The sequence below is a fragment of the Trachemys scripta genome, chromosome 6 (genome assembly GCF_013100865.1).
Source record: "Trachemys scripta elegans isolate TJP31775 chromosome 6, CAS_Tse_1.0, whole genome shotgun sequence".
Classification (NCBI taxonomy): Eukaryota; Metazoa; Chordata; order Testudines; family Emydidae; genus Trachemys; species Trachemys scripta.
Window position 1 is genome coordinate 67,347,714 of NC_048303.1, and position 18,434 is coordinate 67,366,147.

At 40.3% G+C, this 18,434-nt stretch overlaps 1 protein-coding gene across 1 annotated transcript in view; it reads left to right on the forward strand.

Moving 5' to 3' along the window:
• APC (APC regulator of WNT signaling pathway) overlaps positions 1–11,472 on the forward strand; it is a 162,455-nt gene extending 150,983 nt beyond the window's left edge. Inside the window, exons 15-16 of the mRNA XM_034774164.1 lie at positions 2,784–2,998; positions 4,021–11,472. Coding sequence (XP_034630055.1) covers positions 2,784–2,998; positions 4,021–10,606 — 6,801 coding nt within the window. The 3' untranslated portion in view covers positions 10,607–11,472. The remainder of the gene's footprint in view (positions 1–2,783; positions 2,999–4,020) is intronic.
• The last annotated feature ends 6,962 nt before the right edge of the window (positions 11,473–18,434 follow it).

Consider the following 18,434-nt stretch of genomic DNA (forward strand, 5'->3'; position numbering starts at 1 on the left):
GGAGCCGCAGGGGGGGCCAGCCTGGGCCCCGCGACCCAGCGCACCCCTCGACCCCGGCGCCCGGCCCCGCGGCCCAGCGCACCCCCCGGCCCCACAGGCCCGGACCGGCTCCCGGCACCGCGCACCCAGCACCGCGCCCAGCCCGGACCGGCACCGCGACCCCGGCCCGGCCCTGCACCGGCCCCGGCCAAAGAGGCCCCGGCTGAGCCCTCCCTCCCTCCCGATTTTCCCGGACATGCCCGGCTTTTGGGGATTTCCCCCCGGACGGGGATTTGAGCCCCCAAAAGCCGGACATGTCCGGGAAAATCCGGACGTATGGTAACCCTAGATTAGATCATTGGAGAAGGGAGTTGCTTTGACTAACTGGCAGCAACTGATCCCACAAACACAAAGTACAGTCACTGCTTTCCTATTTATGAGGCTTAGCGGCTTCCACTATTTAGCGATTCCAAGTAAGATGACAATCAGACCTTTTTTTAATGGTGTTGCTGTTTAATGAGTCTTCTGATTTCTGTGAATGCATAGCTTTATTCTGAAGAATTCAATGGATGTAAAGATAGTAGGGCTATCAAGCAATTAACAAAGTTAATTGTGATTAATGGCACTGTTGAACAATAATAGAATAACATTTATTTAAATATTTTTGGATGCTTTCTACATTTTCAAATATATTGATTTCAGTTACAACACAGAATACAAAGTGTACAGTGTTCACTTTATATTTATTTTTGATTACAAGTATTCACTGTAAAAATACAAAAGAAATAGTATTTTTCAATTCACCTAATACAAGTACTATAGTGCAATCTCTTTATCATGAAAGTTGAACTTACAAATGTAGAATTATGTAGAAAAAAACTGCATTCAAAAATAAAACAAGGTAAAATTCTAGAACTTGCAAGTCCATTCAGTCCTACTTCTTGTTCAGCCAGTTGCTCAGACAAACAAGTTTGTTTACATTTGCAGGAGATAATGCTGCCCGTGTTTTGTTTACAATGTCACCTGAAAGTGAGGCATTCATATGGCACTGTTGTAGCCAGCATCACAAGATAGTTACTTGCCAGATAAGCTAAAGATTCATATGCCCCTTCATGCTTCAACCACCATTCCAGTGGATATGCGTCCATGCTGATGACGGGTTTTGCTCAAAGCAGTGAAGACCAACGCATATTGATTTGCATCCTCTGAGTCAGGTGCCACCAGCAGAAGGTTGATTTTCTTTTTTGGTGGTTCGGGTTCTGTAGTTTCTGCATCAAGGTGTTTCTCTTTTAAGACTTCTCAAAGCATGCTCCACACCTAGTCCCTCTCAGATTTTGGAAGGCACTTCAGCTTCTTAAACCTTGAGTTGAGTGCGGTAGCTATCTTTAGAAATCTCACATTTGTACCTTTTTTGCGTTTTGTCAAATCTGCAGTGAAAGTGTTCTTAAAACGAACAACATGTGCTGGGTCATCATCCAAGACTGCTATAACATGAATATATGACAGAATGCGGGTAAAACAGAGCAGGAGAGATACAGTTCTCCCTAAGGAGTTCAATCACTAATTTAATTAACACATTATTTTTTTAATGAGTGTCATCAGCATGGAAGCACTTCCGATGGCCGAAGCATGAAGAGGCATATGAATCTTTAGCACATGTGGCACGTAAATATCTTGTGATGCCAGCTACAACGGTGCCATGTGAACGCTTGTTCTCATTTTCAGGTGATGTAATTAAGAAGTAGGCAGCATTATCTCCCATAAATGTAAACAAACTTGTTTCTCTTAATGATTGGCTGAACAAGAAGTAGGACTGATTGGACTTGAAGGCTCTAAAGTTCTACATTGTTTTGTTTTTGAGTGCAGTTATGTAACAAAAATGCCTACGTTTGTAAGTTGTACTTTCATGATAAAGAGATTGCACTACAGTACTTGTATGAATTGAAAAATACTATTTCTTTTGTTTATCATTTTTACAGTGCAAATATTTGTAATCAAAACTAAACATAAAGTGAGCACTGTACACTTTGTATTCTGTGTTGTAATTGAAATCGATATATTTGAAAATGTAGAAAAACATCCAAAGATACTCAATACATTTCAATTGGTATTCTATTGTTTTATAGTGCGATTAATTGTGATTAATCGAGAGTGCTACCAGAATCCTTTGCCAGCTACTTTGACAACTCTTCTGAAGAACTATGGTAGAGGACCAACATTCTGGTGCATATTTTGGTCTGAATCTGTTGGGCAAAAAAGTTAGATTGCTAGCAGCAGACCAACAGAAGAAGGTAAAAAAGAGAAGGTAGTTGCAACTGCACTGTTCCTTGGCTCCATGTAACAGTGCAGGCAGTATGCACTGTAATCCAGTTAATTCCCTTTTTTAGTGAAAAGCTGGAGAAATAAAGGTAGCTACAGGAAGACAGAAAGCAAAACACTGGATGCACCTGAATGTAGCTAAAGTATGAATTCCATGGCAAAAATTCAAAATTTTGTAGCAAATTGGAAAAATGCCAGATTCCATAGCTACTCAATTACATAATCCATGAGCCTCAATTGAGATCAGTAAGGCAGTTCACACCTCTTAGAGCTGTTGTTTCAGGCTATCTGCAGATTCAGGCAGGCATCACTGAATCAGTTTATGCTTTGTTCACATTTTCAAGGTTATCTTTGCAACCATTAGAGTTAGAAAATGGGAGAAAGATGGCGACCTCCCTGAAACCTGTTTGTGAATCTCCCAGAGGCTCATGGCCAACATGTTGAAAACCCCAGGTCTAATTGTGTCATTTTTACTCTTGTCATAGGAATCCACCCTAAAAAGTGTGTTGAGTGCCTTATGGAATTTGTCAGCTCATTGCACTGAGAATAAAGCTGATATATGTGCTGTGGATGGTGCTCTTGCCTTTTTAGTTGGCACATTGACTTACCGAAGCCAAACAAATACTTTAGCCATCATTGAAAGTGGAGGAGGAATACTACGGAATGTTTCTAGCTTGATTGCTACAAATGAGGACCACAGGTAAATGCACCATCTGGTTTTACAAGAAACAAGCATCATGTTTTTTCTGAAAATCTGAATTCTGTAGCAGAAATTTATTTACAAGAAAATTCATAAGGAAGTGTTCTAATGTGACTATATGTACCAAATAAGTATCGTAATCAAGGATGATTTTTATTTTTAAAGGCTTTGGTGAGGAAAACCATCCATTTAGATAGTAATAGTCTATGAAAAGGTAAATGCACTATCCAGAGGTGAAAGAAAGCCGGTCCGTTATGACGTACCGATAAGAAAGTCGCTGTCATTAGACAGCTGAGCGTAGCGGCAGGGCCGCTGGGGGAGGGAGAGTGCCAAAAGGGGCAGAGGCCCCAGCGAGCCCCGGGCCCTTTAAATCACCGGGCCCCGGGGCAGCTGCCCCTTTTGCCTCCCCGTTCCCCCCCCCCCCCCCCCCCATCAGCGGCCCTGCCGGTACGGTCGGCTGTGTACTGGCAGACACTTTCTTACTGGTACACCATACTGGGCCCTTTAAATTGCCACCAGAGCCCTGGGCGGCATGGGCCGGGCAGCACTGAAGGGCTGGCTGGGCGAGTCTGGCCCCAGCCCCACCTCTTCCAGGGGCCCAGAGCCACCCCCACCCACCTTGCCCAGGACCCCAGCTGCCCTGCGTACCGGTAAGTCCTTTAAGTTACTTTCACCCCTGGCAGGATCAGTTTTGCTTGTTAAATGCTGAATAGTAATATTACCATCTCCTGCAAACATAGGTTTTCATCCATCTGGTCAGCCAGAGGAAACCCCTGGGGAAAGACTGTTGACATAGAGGAAGGTGGTGGTGGTGGCGGGGGGAATGAAGTGATAATGGCAATAGAAATTGCTTGATATTCAGACTGTAGTTTAGGAAAAGTAACACACTTTTGTGCTGCAGAAATCATAATATTAATTATCTTGATTAAGGACAAAATTTGGCTACAGCCTTGATAGGTTTTTGTTTGTCTTGTTGAAATGCTACTTATTGATTTTTTTTTCTTTCAACTTCTTAATTTCAGGCAAATCTTGAGAGAGAACAGCTGCTTACAAACGTTGTTACAGCATTTGAAGTCTCACAGCTTGACAATAGTCAGTAATGCATGTGGGACCCTGTGGAACCTCTCTGCACGAAATGCAAAGGACCAGGAAGCATTGTGGGATATGGGAGCAGTTAGCATGCTCAAAAACCTCATTCATTCAAAGCACAAAATGATAGCTATGGGCAGTGCTGCAGCTTTAAGGAACCTGATGGCAAATAGGCCTGCAAAGTATAAGGATGCCAATATTATGTCTCCAGGTTCAAGCTTACCCTCTCTTCATGTTAGAAAGCAAAAGGCATTGGAAGCAGAGTTAGATGCTCAGCATTTGTCTGAGACTTTTGACAACATTGATAATTTGAGCCCCAAAACATCTCACCGTAATAAGCAGAGACATAAGCAAAATTTGTATAGTGAATATGTTTTGGATTCTAGTCGACATGATGATGGAATTTGCAGGGCCGAGAGTTTTAATACAAGTAACGTGACTGTACTTTCGCCATATTTAAATACTACACTGTTGCCTGGCTCCTCTTCATCGAATAGAGGAAATATAGAAAACTCTCGATCTGAAAAGGACAGAAGTGTGGACAGAGAGAGAACAATGGGATTAGGCAGCTATCACCCAGCTACAGAAAATGCTGGGAACGCCTCTAAGCGAATAGGAATGCAGATCTCTACTGCTGCAGCTCAGATTGCCAAAGTAATGGAAGAAGTAACGAATATGCATATTCCACAAGAAGACAGAAGTTCTGGATCCACAGCTGAAATTCACTGCTTGACAGAAGACAGGAATGCATTAAGAAGAACATCCACTGCCCATGCCCATTCAAACACTTATAACTTTCCTAAATCTGATAATTCAAACCGGGCATGTCCTGTGCCTTATGCAAAAATGGAATATAAGAGAGCTTCAAATGACAGCTTAAATAGCGTCAGTAGTAGTGATGGCTATGGTAAAAGAGGTCAAATGAAACCTTCCATTGAGTCTTACTCTGAAGATGATGAAAGTAAATTTTGCAGTTATGGACAATATCCAGCTGATTTAGCTCACAAGATACATAGCGCAAATCATATGGATGACAATGATGGAGAACTGGACACTCCAATCAATTACAGTCTTAAATATTCAGATGAACAGTTGAATTCTGGAAGGCAAAGCCCCTCACAGAATGAAAGATGGGCAAGACCTAAACATATAATAGAAGATGAAATCAAACAAAATGAACAAAGGCAGTCAAGAAGTCAAAGTACAACCTATTCTGGATATACTGAAGGTGGTGGTGATGATCACATGAAATACCAGTCACCTTTTGGCCAGCAAGATCCTTTCAGATCAAGAGGATCCAACAGTTCAGAACAAAACAGAATAGGCACTACTCATGGAATGAATCAGAAAGTAAACCAGTCCTTGTGCCAGGTTGATGATTACGATGATGATAAGCCAACCAACTACAGTGAGCGTTACTCGGAGGAGGAACAACATGAAGATGAAGAAGACAGACCAACTAATTACAGTATAAAGTACAATGAAGAGGAGCACCATGTAGATCAACCTATTGATTATAGTCTGAAATACTCAACAGAAGTTCCTCCCTCTTCTCAGAAGCCATCTTTTTCTTTTTCAAAGAGTTCATCAGTACAAAGCACTAAAACTGATCTCATCTCATCAAGTAGTGGAAACACATCAGCCCCTTCAGCTAGCTCAAAGAGACAGAACCAACTTCATCCAAGTGCTGCACAGAGAGGGGGTCATGTTCAGAAGCCTGTCTCCTGTAAGACTCCCTCCATCAACCAGGAAACTATACAGACTTATTGTGTGGAAGATACACCAATATGTTTTTCAAGATGTAGCTCTTTGTCATCTTTGTCCTCGGCTGAAGATGAAATAGGGCGTGATCAAGCCACCCGTGTAACAGATGCCAGTAACACTCTGCAGATAGCAGAACTGAAAGACAATAGTGTGACTCTGTCAACTGAAGGTGCAGTTAGTGAAGTCCCATCAACATCACAACATATTAGAACAAAATCTAATAGACTTCAAGCTTCCAGTTTATCTCCTTCTGATTCATCTAGACATAAAGCTGTTGAATTTTCTTCAGGTGCCAAATCTCCTTCAAAAAGCGGTGCTCAGACTCCTAAAAGTCCACCAGAACATTACGTACAGGAGACTCCACTCATGTTTAGCAGATGTACTTCTGTAAGTTCCTTGGATAGTTTTGAAAGTCGTTCCATTGCTAGCTCTGTTCAAAGTGAGCCTTGCAGTGGAATGGTAAGTGGTATTATAAGCCCCAGTGATCTTCCAGATAGCCCTGGACAAACAATGCCGCCAAGTAGAAGTAAAACCCCACCCCCTGCTCAAGCAGTTCCAGTAAAGAGAGAAACAGCTAAAGGTAAAGTACCTAATGTTGAAAAGAGAGAGTCTGGTTCTAGACAAGCAGCTGTAAACGCAGCTGTTCAAAGAGTTCAGGTATTGCCAGATGCTGATACATTGTTACATTTTGCTACAGAAAGTACACCAGATGGATTTTCTTGTTCCTCCAGCCTAAGCGCTCTGAGTCTTGATGAACCATTTATACAGAAAGATGTAGAATTAAGAATAATGCCTCCTGTTCATGAAAATGACCATGGAAATGAAACAGACTCTGAACAGCCAGAAGATGCAAAGGATAACCAAGAGAAGAAAGCAGAGAAGTCTACTGAAACAGAAAAGGATATACTAGATGATTCTGATGATGATGATGATATTGAAATATTAGAAGAATGTATTATTTCTGCTATGCCAACAAAATCTTCACGCAAAGCCAAAAAGCTTTCTCAAACAACTGCTTCAAAAATACCTCCTCCTGTAGCCAGGAAGCCAAGCCATTTGCCAGTATACAAACTCCTCCCTTCACAAAATAGATTGCAGTCTCAAAAGCATGTTAGTTTTACACCTGGAGATGATATGCCACGTGTGTATTGTGTTGAAGGTACACCAATAAATTTTTCAACAGCTACATCTCTGAGTGACCTCACAATAGAATCACCACCAAATGAGTTGGCCAATGTGGAGAATGTGGGTACAAGGGCAGAATCAGGTGAATTTGAAAAGAGAGATACCATTCCTACCGAAGGTAGAAGTACAGATGATGCTCAAAGAGGGAAAGACTCAACTGTGTCTACCTCAGGATTGGATGATGACAAAACAGAAGAAGGTGACATTCTTGCAGAGTGCATTAACTCTGCTATGCCAAAAGGAAAAAGCCACAAGCCTTTCAGGGTAAAAAAGATAATGGATCAGATTCAACAAGCATCAGCATCTTCATCTGTAAGTGGTAAAAATCAACCAGAAGGTGAGAAAAAGAAGCTAACATCTCCAGTAAAGCCTATGCCCCAAAGTAATGAGTACAGACCACGCTTAAGAAAAAACACAGAGCCAAAAAGTAATTTTAGTAATGAAAGAGCCTATTCAGACAACAAAGATACAAAGAAACAGAACTTCAAAAATAGCTCAAGAGACTTTAATGATAAACTTCCAAATAATGAGGAACGTGTAAGAGGAAGCTTTGCATTTGATTCCCCTCATCATTACACACCTATTGAGGGGACTCCTTATTGTTTTTCACGGAATGACTCACTAAGTTCACTAGACTTTGATGATGATGATGTTGACCTTTCTAGGGAGAAGGCTGAATTAAGAAAAGGAAAAGAAACTAAGGAAACAGAAACCAAAGCTTGCACTGATACAGAACAGACTTCAAATCAGCAGTCAACTAGTAGGACACAAGGTCAAAAACATCCAACAGGCAGAAGTCATCCTAAAACTTTGATGCAGAAGCAAACCCCTTTCCCAGAACCATCCAAAGATATCCCGGACAGAGGTGCAGCTATAGATGAGAAAATGCAGAATTTTGCTATCGAAAATACCCCCGTTTGTTTTTCTCGCAATTCATCTTTGAGTTCTCTCAGTGATATTGATCAAGAAAACAACAACAAAGAAGAAGGTGAACCTACAAAACGAACTGAACCTCCTGATTCACAGATAGAATCAAGTAGACCACAGGCTTCTGGTTACGCACCCAAATCATTTCATGTTGAAGATACACCTGTGTGTTTTTCTAGAAACAGTTCTCTTAGTTCTCTTAGTATTGACTCAGAAGATGACCTTTTGCAGGAATGCATTAGTTCTGCCATGCCTAAAAAGAAAAAGCCCTCAAGAGTCAAGAGTGAAAGTGAAAAGAATAGTTCCAGAAACATGGGTGGTATATTGGCAGAAGACCTGACACTAGATTTGAGAGAGATACAGAGGCCTGATTCAGAGCATGGTTTCTCACCTGATTCAGAAAACTTTGATTGGAAAGCTATTCAAGAAGGTGCAAATTCTATAGTTAGCAGCTTACACCAAGCTGCTGCTGCTTCACTGTCTAGACAAGCTTCATCAGACTCTGATTCCATTCTTTCACTAAAATCTGGAATTTCTTTAGGGTCACCATTTCATCTTACTCCAGACCAAGAAGAAAAATCCTTTACTGGTAATAAAGGTCCAAGAATTATTAAGCCAGGGGAGAAAAGTACATTGGAAACTAAAAAAGTAGAGTCAGAAAATAAAGGAATCAAAGGAGGAAAGAAAGTGTATAAAAGTATGATTACAGGAAAAGTTCGCTCTAATTCAGAAGTTTCAAGCCAGTTGAAGCAGCCCCAGCAAACAAATATGCCTTCAATCTCACGAGGTAGGACAATGATTCACATTCCAGGAGTTCGAAATAGCTCTTCCAGTACAAGTCCAGTTTCAAAAAAAGGGCCCCCACTCAAGAACACAGCCTCCAAAAGTCCCAATGAAGGCCAGAGTTCCACTAGTTCCCCGAGAGGAGCCAAATCATCAGTGAAATCAGAGCCAAGTCCTATAACCAGGCAGCCATCTCAACAGGGTGGGTCAAGTAAAGGACCTTCTAGGTCAGGATCTAGAGATTCCACTCCTTCTAGACCTCAACAGCAGCCATTAAGCAGACCTCTGCAGTCTCCAGGTCGAAGCTCCATTTCCCCAGGCAGAAATGGTATAAGCCCTCCTAACAAACTATCTCAGCTGCCAAGGACTTCATCTCCTAGTACAGCTTCAACTAAGTCCTCAGGTTCAGGACGAATGTCATACACATCACCAGGCAGACAGATGAGCCAGCAAAACCTTGCAAAACAAACAGGGTTACCCAAAAGTGCCAGTGGTATTCCCAGAAGTGAGTCTGCCTCAAAAGGTTTGAACCAAATTCTTAATAGTAGTGGCTCAAACAAAAAGGTTGAACTATCTAGAATGTCATCCACAAAATCCAGTGGAAGTGAATCTGACAGATCAGAGAGACCTGTTCTAGTGCGCCAGTCAACTTTTATTAAAGAAACTCCAAGTCCAACTCTACGAAGAAAATTAGAAGAGTCTGCTTCATTTGAATCTTTGTCTCCTTCTAGACCCGATTCTCCCACCCGATCCCAAATACAGACCCCAGTTTTAAGTCCATCACTTCCTGATATGTCCTTAACTTCTCATTCAACTGTACAGGCTAGTGGTTGGCGAAAATTACCTCCTAATCTTAATCCTTCTGTAGAATATAATGATGGGAGACCAGCAAAACGTCATGATATAGCTCGCTCTCATTCTGAGAGTCCATCTAGACTGCCAATCAATAGATCAGGAACATGGAAGCGTGAGCACAGTAAGCATTCTTCATCACTTCCTCGTGTTAGCACTTGGCGTAGAACTGGAAGTTCTTCTTCAATTCTATCTGCGTCTTCAGAATCTAGTGAAAAGGCAAAAAGTGAAGATGAAAAGCAACATGGAAGTTCTTTTTCTGGACACATACAAACTAAAGAAAGTCAAGTACCAGCAAAAGGGACTTGGAGAAAGATAAAGGAAAATGAAATTCCTCAAATAATGAGTAATCCTTCTCATAATTCCTCTTCAGATGCTACAAATGGTGCTGATTCAAAAACTTTAATTTACCAGATGGCACCTGCTGTTTCTAAGACTGAGGATGTGTGGGTGAGGATTGAGGACTGCCCTATTAATAATCCTAGATCTGGCCGATCACCTACTGGAAATACTCCCCCAGTTATTGACAGTGTTTTAGAGAAGGGGAATGTGAATGGTAAAGATTCTAAAGATATTCAGGGAAAACAAAATGCAGGGAATGGAAATGGTCCTGTTCGCACAATGGGTTTAGAAAATCGCCTGAATTCATTCATTCAGATAGACAGTCCAGATAAGAAGGGAACTGAAACAAAACCTGTGCTGAGTAATCCTGTTCCTGCATCAGAGACCAATGAAAGCATTATTAATGAACGTACACCATTCAGTTCCAGCAGCTCAAGCAAACACAGTTCACCTAGTGGAGCTGTTGCAGCAAGAGTGACTCCTTTCAACTACAATCCAAGTCCACGAAAGAGTAGTGCGGACAACAGTTCTGCTCGGCCATCACAGATACCAACACCAGTAAATAACAGCACAAAGAAACGAGATTCAAAGACTGAAAATACAGACTCTAGTGGAACTCAAAGTCCTAAACGTCATTCTGGGTCTTACCTGGTTACTTCTGTTTAAATAAATAAAAAAAAAAACTGATGTATTATTTACAAGTGCTATGTAGAAATTTTGTTTCAAATGAAACTTTAAAAGACTGGGGATTGGGGTTTTTTGTTTGTTTTTGTAAATAGGTTTGATTCTTGTAGAGGGTCCTTGTTCTGGAAGCCATATTTGATAGTATACTTTGTCTTCACTGGTAATATTTTGGAGGGATACCTGATTGATAGTTTGGAATAAAATCGCTACAAGCAAGTATATTTGTACAGTATGTTTTACATGTATTTAATTAGCATCCCATCCCATGATCCTTTAAATATTGCTTGTCTTGAAATAATGAACACTTACAGATAGAGATGATACAACTATATTGCTGTTTCAATCATTTCTAGATTACAAACTGACTAAACTACATCAGGGAAAAATTGGTATTATTTATGCAAAAAATATACTCAGTTTTGGTATTTGTGAATCCATCTAACCCTATAATTAATCATGTGGCTGTGAAATTCACAGTAATATGGTTTCTGCTGAACAAGCTTTCCCAGCCTGCTTTTCTGCATGAATGGAAATGATGGTTCATTTTCTGAAGTAATGATTAACATTTCTGTGGTCACATAATGTGCATAGATAGCTATGGTGTAACAATTTACACTTTCTTTGTGTTCTGCAAAAAAGGAAATCTGTGTAACTGTAAAACCTTGAACAGAATTATTTTACCTGAACTAGATTTTATCTGAAAGTAGGTAGAATTTTTGCTATGCTGTAACTTGTTGTATATTCTGGTATTTGAGGTGAGATGGCTGCTCTTTTATTAATGAGACGTGGGTGATGTCTCAACAGAAACTAAAATGAACATTTCAGAATAAATTATTACTGTATGTAAATCTTGTTGTGTGTTACTTCTGCACTGCTGAAGAAATCAGTATTTCATTTTGAGATGTCACCTTAAAATATGCTGTATAATGCACTTAGACTTAAAGCCTGATCCAGCATGTCTTAGACATACCTCATGTTCTCTGGCTTTTATCCTCCATTGATCTATGGTTTGTTAAAATGCATGTAAGGGTTGCAGGATCAGGCCCTAAGTCGTCTGTACTCTATTTGCAGTTGACAGACTTTCACACATCTCAGGTGTGTAAAAAGGCTAAAAGCAGAGTATGTCTAGAAGCCAAGAAGTGTAGTTGTTTCACAACTGCATAGCCAGCAATATTGTGTATATAACATGGAGATTTTTTTTTAAAGTATGGTTATTTCTATATTGTTTTTTTAAAATTGGGAAAGTATGAAATTGAGAGTCTGACCACTTTTTATTCTGATTTCAAACTTCCATACATTTTGGATTTATTTGAAAAAATTAAGGGGTGGAGGAAATAAGGTCTAACATACTAAATCTTCAATTTCATGGTAAAAAATCAGATTTGGTCCTGAACTATGATAGTCAATGTCTGAAGCCTTTTGAAGTGAAATGAGCTTTGGTTTAAAGTAGAGATGCTTATTACACTGTTTCTGAAGGAAATCCTCCGACAAAATAATAGTTAAGTGCCTCTGCATAAATGTATCGACATGTTTATGCACAAGTGATCAAACCAGGAGTAACAACTCAGCTTTTCTGAAACGTAACTGATTTTTGTTATTACAAAATCATCAATCTAACTACTGTTATCAGGATTCAGGCTCTCCTGACATCAAGTGCCTAGGGGTAAGGCACTCATACAAACATGTCAGTTTAACAGTATGAGAGAATTGTACTGACATATGGCATTCATAGCCATTGCACTTGATCTAATGTTGAAATTAATCTATTTTTTCTTCAATTTTGCATATTTATGACCTGTACCATTTCAAAACATGTGAGCCACTGCAGACAAAGCATTCCCATTAAAGTCAATCTGAGCTACACTGAATGCAGACTCCAAAAGCCCTCTATGAAGGAGAGAATGTTTGTTTTAATTTTGCCATTTTGTACTTTCTCTCCCATCCCTTTTGTTTGCTGTAACATTCCTAGAGATATCATTTATGTAGAAGTGTTGGTGAATGTAATAATAAATCATTCCTTAAATTTCAACAATATGCTAAATGTGAGGTCTCAAAATACTAGTTCTCACAATACCTCTGTGAGATAAGTACTATTATTCTAATTTTTCAGATATAGAAATGAAGGTAAAAGAGAGGCTAAATGACTTGCTCAGTCACAGAGGAAGTCTTAGAATAAAACCCAGAATTTCCAGTCTAGTATTTTAGCTGCAAGATCACATTTCATATCAAGGATGCAATTTTTGTGTCTGAGTCTTTTAATCAAGTAAGCTATATCAAGGCATACCACAATAGTACAGGATGTTCAGTTTACACTAGCCCAGTGTCTGATTCCTGTTAAATTAAATCTCTTCTATATCATGAAACTAATTGACATTAAATGTGTGTATAAATATACATTATGTTCAGCATCCATTATCCATGGACCCAGGAAGGATTCAAGTATACACTCTGGTTTCAAGGAGTTAACTCTAGCTTCACTTTCCTAGTACAGCTCAGCTATAAAAACAGCTGCTGGAGAGAAAAAAAAAAAAATCAGAAGTCAGGCTGTGGGAAGCACATCCAGATGCTAGACAAACCCCAGACTGGAGAATTTTATTGTTATGTATGTTTTGCTTAATGGTAACCTATTTTGATTTATGTTGCTATAGGTTTTCTCTTGCTCATTACTGTTGTGTTATTTCTGCTGAGCCATTCCACCAGCTTACTAGAGTGGCACCCAGGTTGCCAGAATTTAAGAAGTGCGCAGGTGGTGTTGGAAAATTAAACTTCATAGCCAAACTTGTGCAAGGAATGGGATTTGAGAATTTTTCACCTTTGCCTATGGATCTTGTAAACTTCATAGAAGGGAGAACAAACTTAGTCCACAAATTAATGAATGTTTGCTTGTCACATGTGGGCCATGAAGCTGCAGAATATTTTGTCTGCTAAATTGACTGCTGAGTTCCTTCTTACTCATTCTAGAATTTTCCTATCTAGTTTTTCCCAGATGAGGGAAAGGAAAATGCAAACAACCAAAAGGATAATAAACATATGCCTCTTTGGGTGAGACTTTATTAGCTGGTGTCTCCATGCATCTTTGCCTAACGTGATGTTTCAGACCTATCTTCCATAGAATTTGAGGCAGCAAAAAAAATTCAGTTTCTGCACAGTCATCCTCAACTGGTGAAAAGAAGTCTTCTAGAGGTAAGCAGTCCAAAAATCGAGTTGGCAGAACTAATACTAAGAATCCAATTATTGTGTAGATGTTTCCCTTCCTTTTTTATTTCTCGCAGTCCTGCTTGCAAAAGCCTTTGTCATGGTCAGAGCTGAGGTGGAGGGTCCAATCCTATTGGCAAAGCCTCAAATTTATAAAGAAAAAACATAGTAAAAATTCCCTCTATCCTGCTAGTAAAGAAAGTCTAGTTTGTATGTCCTGAGTTAATTTGTTTGTAGCCAATTTTTCAGAGAAAAAATTCCTTCCCTAGTGAAGACAATATTACCCACTGGATGGACATTCTGATGGTGAAAGGTCATCTGATAGCATAGTAGCATGTGATTCAACTGTGAAACGGGATCATATCATTCTGGGGTGTATTAGCAGGACTGCAGTATGTAAGACATAGGAGGTAATTGTCCCACTCTATTTAGCACTGGTGAGGCCCCAGCTGGAGTACTGTGTCCAATTCTGCGTGCCACACTTTAGGAAAGATGGGGACAAATTGGAGATAGTCCAGAGGAGAGGTACAAAAATAATAAAAGGTTTAGAAAACCTGACCTATGAGGAAAGATTTTAAAAACTGGGCAAGTTTAGTCTTAAGAAAAGAAGACTTGGGGGGGGGGGACCTGCTGGTAGGACAAGAAGTACTGGGCTTAATCCACAGCAAAGGAGATTTAAGGTAGCTATTAGGAGAAACTTTCTAACTATAGAGGTAGTTAAGCTCTGGAACAGGGTTCCAAGGGAAGTTGTGGAATCCCCATCATTGGAAGTTTTTAAAACCTGGTTGGACAAACACCTGTCAGGGATGGTCTAGGTTTACTTGGTCCTGTCACAGCATCAATTCAATTATCCTCTAGCATCTCCTAAGTGCCTCATCAGTAACTGCCTTTGCAATTAAATCATAATACTGACAAAGGAGACAGACACCTGGACCTAAGTAGAGGAATTTGTGTGTATACTGTGGTTTGTTATATGTTAGAAGTACAAGGGAGTTATGGTTTTGAAGAGTCTGAGAGTGTGTGTGTGTGTAATGCGGCGGTTGGTATTTAGGTTACCTTAATTGGCGATTTTGCTGATTCTAAGTCAGGGATGGCCAAACTGTGGCTCCGGAGCCACATGCGGCTCTTCAGAAGTTAATGTGCGGCTCCTTGTATAGGCACCTTCTCCGGTGCTGGAGCTACAGGCACCAACTTTCCAGTGTGCTGGGCGGGGGGCTCACTGCTCAACCTCTGGCTCTGCCACAGGCTCTGCCCCCACTCCACCCCTTTCACCCCCTCCCCTGAGCCTGCTATGCCCTTGCTCCTCTCCCCCAAAGCCTCCTGCACGCCACGAAACAGCTGTCAGTGGGTGGGAGACGCTGGAAGCAGGGTGGGGGAGCTGATGGGTGGCTGCTGACGTATTACTATGTCTCTTTGGCAATGTACATTGGTAAATTCTGGCTCCTTTTCAGGCTGAGATTGGCCACCCCTGATTCTAGGTGATTGTGTCAGGATTTTCACTTGCAACCTTAACTCTTGTGTGTTAATTAAACACAAGCGCACAGTTCATCTGTTTATTTTGAAGTCCCAAAAAAGGTCACAATGCTCTTAAGAACAAACTGTCTAGGTGAATATAATTGTGTATTGCTGATGTCCATGTTTCCTAAAGTCAACCCTGCCCTGTCCAGGTTCAGTCCACAGGATGTGCTGCCACCTTGTAGAAGAAGATGGGTAATTCCCTCTCGAACGGATTTGCAAAGATCTAGTTTGGTCTGTTATAATTTCCAAACCATGCTGAATGTAGGTACTTATGCCTCTGCAGCATTCAGGGGAACTGTTCCCTGCTTGACAAAGAATCCTTTTGCTTGTGGCTGTGGGATTGCTATAAAGATCCCAGGAAGACCCAGCAAGAGCCTGTGAAATTGGCTTCTGTGCAGAGGGCCAGCACAATGCTTCTACACCAATTAACTATCTCTTAAACCCTATTTTGAGATTTTTAATGGGATTTAAGTGATGCATAAGCTTTATGCTGGCTCTCTGCACAGAAACAAGTTTCAACTTCAGAGAACATTTCTCCATCCAAAAATGTTGCATCTCTTTAACAAGCTCCATCCACAACAACCTTTCCTTCGGTTTTCATGTTTTGCTTCTGCTTGAGACTCATTCTTGTTGCTGATGTCCTACCTCCGTAATGTATCCTTCCTTCAACAGTATTTGAGTGTATTTTGATTAACATTCTAATTCTGGATTTAGTCTTGCTATGCAAAACTTATTATATAAAACAGTATTATATAAAATTTCTTTTGATTGCACGTTATCAGAGTGGAACTTTTTTCTTTTCTAGCATTTACTTAGGTCCAGGTGTCTGTCTCCTTTGTCAGTATTATGATTTAATTGCAAAGGCAGTTACTGATGAGGCACTTAGGAGATGCTAGAGGATAATTGAATTGATGCTGTGACAGGACCAAGTAAACCTAGACCATCCCTGACAGGTGTTTGTCCAACCAGGTTTTAAAAACTTCCAATGATGGGGATTCCACAACTTCCCTTGGAACCCTGTTCCAGAGCTTAACTACCTCTATAGTTAGAAAGTTTCTCCTAGTAGCTACCTTAAATCTCCTTTGCTGTGGATTAAGCCCAGTACTTCTTGTCCTACCAGCAGGTCCCGTCCCCCCCCCCCCAGTCTTCTTTTCTTAAGACTAAATTTGCCCAGTTTTTAAAATCTTTCCTCATAGGTCAGGTTTTCTAAACCTTTTATTATTTTTGTACCTCTCCTCTGGACTATCTCCAATTTGTCCCCATCTTTCCTAAAGTGTGGCACGCAGAATTGGACACAGTACTCCAGCTGGGGCCTCACCAGTGCTAAATAGAGTGGGACAATTACCTCCTATGTCTTACATACTGCCTTCCTGCTAATACACCCCAGAATGATATGATCCCGTTTCACAGTTGAATCACATCGATGACTTGTATTCAATTTGTGATCAACTATAACCCCCAAAGATCCCTTTCAGCAGTACTCGCTATTTATTTACCATTTTGTAGTTGTGTGTTTGATTTTTTTCCTTCTTAAGTGAATTACTTTGCACTTGTCTTTACTGAATTTTATCTTGTTGAATTCAGACCAATTCTCCAATTTGTCAAGGTGGTTTTGAAGTCTAATCCTGTCCTCCAAGGTGCTTGTAACCCCTCCGAGCGTGGTGTCCTCTGAAAATTTTATAAGCATACTCTCCACTCCATTATTAAAGTCATTTATGAAAATATTGAATAATCCTGGACCCAGGACTGCAGTACGCCACTAGATATGCCCTCCCAGTTTGACAGACAACCATTGATAACTACATCTGACTACAGTGCTGCAACCAGTTGTGCCCTCCCCCTTATAGTAATTTAATCTAGACCACATTTCTCTAGTTTGCTTATGAGAATGTCATGTGTGACTGTATCAAAAGTCTTACTAAAATCAATATATATCACATCTACTGCTTTCCTTCTATCCACTAGGCTAATAAGCCTGTTGAAGAAGGAAATTAGGTTGGTTTGCCATGATTTGTTCTTGGCAAATCCATGTTGTAATTCCTTGTAATAGCTATCCTCCAGGTGCTTACAAACTGATTATTCAATAATTTGTTCCAATATTTTTCCAAGTATTGAAGTTAAGCTGACTGGTCTGTAATTCCCTGGGTTCTTTTTAATCCCCTCTTTAAAGATAGGTACTATGTTTCCCCTTCTCCAGTCTTATGGGACCTCACTTGTCCTCTAGCAGTTCTCAAAGATAATTTATGACAGTTCTGAAATTGTTTCAGCTACTTCCTTAAGTACCATAAGATTAATTTAATCAGGCCCTGCCGACTTGAATACATCTAATGTATTTTTTATTCTTTTATTCTATTCTAATAATATTCTTTAACCTGTTCTTTCCCTGCTTTGGCCTGCATTCCTTCCCCCATGTTGTTAATATTAATTGTGTTGAGTATCAGTTCACAATTAACCTTTAGGGAACACGGAAGCAAAATAGGCATTAAATATCTTGGGGTTTTTTATGGCATCAGTTATTAACGCTCCATCCCCGCTAAGTAAATGGAGAAAAGCCCATTAAATGGTAAAATTACTTAATCAAGAAATACCATTCACAGGTAAGAAAAGCTGTCTGTTCTGCTGCAGATTTTGTAAGATTCATAAGGGGGTGTGGCCTGAGACCACTGCTGTTGTGGGAATGTGGGGGGCCAGTGCAGCTGCTCGGGTAGCTCTGGGGTCAGTCACACCTGCTCACTGCAGACGTCATGGAGGTCCCAGAAAGTCACGGAATCCATGACTTCCATGACAGACTCTCAGCCTTATTTATAAGTTGTGCAGAAGGGAGCCTATTTCATCCTGACATTTTTAAGCACAGTACAGTCTTGACTAACTAAACCTCCTCTGCGCAATGGACATCTCTCATCTCATGGTCTCTCATCAAAGAGAGGTGCTGTGGCTGTGAATCTGTGTCACTTGCACTCCACAAGACTGGGTGGATAAAAATCAATTTAAAGCAGATTTTTTTTATTTAAATTAAATACAGGTTTATTTTTTTAAATAAACCTATTTAAAATTAAATGTATTAACAACTTACATTAAGGCCTAAACTTATCCATTA